Raw genomic sequence first — 2,636 nt, 5'->3', positions numbered from 1 at the left:
TTTATTTATTTTTGAGAGACAGAGAGAGAAAGAGCGAGCATGAGTGGAGGAGGGGCAGAGCGAGAGGGAGACACAGAATTTGAAGCAGATTCCAGGCTCTGAGCTGTCAGCACAGAGCCCCATGCGGGGCTCAAATTCATGAGCTGTGAGATCATGACCTGAGCCGAAGTCATCTGCTTAACTGATTGAGTCACCCAGGCACCCCTTAAGATGGATATTTAAAGTGGAAAATCTTACACACTCGATCTCGAATCTGTTTGGTTTTCACCCCATACACAATAGGATTGAGCAAAGGAGGGACAAGCAGATAAAGGTTGGACAGAAGAATATGAATGTAGGGTGGAATGTGGAACCCAAACCTGTGTGTAAAGAAGGAGAAGAAACCTAGGAGATAAAACTCAAGGAAGACACAAATATGGGCAATGCAGGTGTTAAAGGCTTTGAGCCTAGATTCTCTCTGAGGCAGATTGAAGACAGTTATAAATATTCGGATGTAGGAGAGTGTGATGAAGATTATGTCAAATCCAAGTATAGTGAAAGCCACAAACAGACCATAGATCTTGTTGATTTGAATATCTTCTGCTGCCAACTTCACGACGGCCATGTGCTCACAGTATGAATGGGAGACCACAGCGGTCCAGTAGTGTTTCAGCCGACATTTGATGAGGATGAGACATGGAGCTACAAGGAGGGCTGCTCTGAGTGTCACTGCAACCCCAATCTGAGTGAGGAGTTGGTGGCTAAAGATGATTGCATGTCTCAGGGGATCACAGATGGCCACATAGCGGTCCAGGGCCATGGCCAGCAGAATTCCTGATTCAATGGATTGGAAGGTGTGGATGAGCCACATCTGAAAGAGACAGGCATCGAAATATATGTCTGGTAAATGGAACCAGAATATTCCTAGCATTTTGGGTAGGATGCAGGTACTGAGAGAAATGTCTGTTGCTCCAAGCATTGCCAGGAAGAGGTACATGGGCTCATGGAGGCTGCGTTCCGATTTGATGATGACCAGGAGCAGGGAATTCCCAAACAGAGCAGTGATGTACATGGCACAGAAAGGAATTCCAATCCAGAACTGCACAGATTCCAAGCCAGGGATCCCGACCAGTGTCAGCACTGAGGGCATGAAGACTGTGCCATTGAGCTTGAACATGTGGCCTTGGAGTTGCCTGATTTATGCTTCAAGTTTTGTTTTGTGTTTCTCTCTTCTTTATTTGTTCTCATGTAGACATTCCTAGAAACAAAAATTGAATGTGTCTTTAAAGGGCATTTTTTTCAAGTATACATGTTTATTGATGCTGTAAGTCTAGGGATGCACATACAGGCTCCCTAAATTCTCTCTTTTTCTCTTTCTCTTTCTCTCTCTCCCTCTCAACAAGGGCACACAAATATACACAACAATTCAATATGCAAAGCAGACCCACTCATACCTGGTGATGTATGTGCATTTGTGTGCATTTATAAGTTAAGGATATTAGTTTAGTTTTATAATACGTTCAGGAACTTACGATGTTACATATATCAATTTGGTTTTAGCCAAGAGAAATTCATAGATAGTCATTTAGTGTGCAGTGAACACAAAGACAAAGGAAAAAAGAGGAACATTCACCATTTCAAGCGGTATGCTGTACCATGGGAAAATAGGAAGTTATAAAGTAGTGATTTTGACCTTAGAGATAACAATATTTGCATCATTGTAATAAAAAGCTAAATATCTCTGTGCCTAGGAAAGGAAAACTTAATATTATTAAGATGTAACTTATTGTCGACTTGATGTATATAAGCAATGTAACCCCAGTCAAAATCCCAGCAGGTTATTTTGTGTATACATACATCTCTGCCTCAGTTAATATGGAAAGGCAAAAGGCTCAGAATAGCAACACACACTGAAGAAGAGCACAGTTGGAGCACTGACACTACTGGACTTTGAACTTAAAGATGCAGTGATCAAAACAGTGTGATCATGCAGAAGAATAGACAAATTGATGAGGGGAACAAAACTGAAGCCCACCCATAGGCACACATACTTGTAGTCAACTGATCTTTGACACAGGAACAAAGGCAATTTAATGGAGAAAAATAGTCTTTTCAAATAATCATGCTGAAGCCACTGCACATTCCACACACAAAAATAAAGGAATGTAGACACAGACTTTGCACCTTTCACAAAAATTAACTCAGAGTGGATCACAGTATTTTTATTGATTTATTTATTTTGGGGCATCCCCAGATGGCTCAGTTGGTTAAGCGTTGGACTCCTGGTTTCAGCTCAGGTCATGATCTCGTGGTTTATGGGTTTGAGCCCCTTGTGGGGCTCTGTGCTGACAGTGTGGAGCCTGCTTGGGATCCTCTCCATTGCTCTCTGCCCTTCTCCCATTCGCATTCTCTCTCTCAAAAAACCTTAATTAATTGATTGATTGATTGATATTTTTAAAGAGAGTGAGAGAGAGTGCATGTGAGTGGGGGAGAGGCAGAGGAAGAGGGAGAGAAAATCTGAAGCAGACACCATGCCCAGTGCAGAGCCCCATGAGGGCCTTGATCTGAGGACAGTGAGATCATGACCTGATTCAAAATCAAGAGTTAGCCATTTAAGCAACTGCGCCACCCAGGCACTCCAGGTCATAATACTTTTA

At 42.4% G+C, this 2,636-nt stretch overlaps 1 protein-coding gene across 1 annotated transcript; it reads right to left on the bottom strand.

Annotated features, from left to right (window-relative positions):
• Nucleotides 1-205: 205 nt before the first annotated feature.
• On the bottom strand, nucleotides 206-1,156 carry LOC102958954 (olfactory receptor 52A5-like). The gene has a single exon (XM_007089385.2). The coding sequence runs from the start codon at nucleotides 1,154-1,156 to the stop codon at nucleotides 206-208; it is 951 nt and encodes a 316-aa protein (XP_007089447.2).
• Between the last annotated feature and the right edge of the window lie 1,480 nt (nucleotides 1,157-2,636).

The sequence above is a fragment of the Panthera tigris genome, chromosome D1 (genome assembly GCF_018350195.1).
Source record: "Panthera tigris isolate Pti1 chromosome D1, P.tigris_Pti1_mat1.1, whole genome shotgun sequence".
Taxonomy (NCBI): Eukaryota; Metazoa; Chordata; class Mammalia; order Carnivora; family Felidae; genus Panthera; species Panthera tigris.
Note: the sequence above shows the minus strand (reverse complement) of the source record. Positions and strands in the feature narration are given on the sequence as shown.

Excerpts from the sequence above, each read along its gene's own strand:
- LOC102958954 (XM_007089385.2), bottom strand. The coding sequence starts at position 1,156 with ATGTTCAAGCTCAATGGCACAGTCTTCATGCCCTCAGTGCTGACACTG.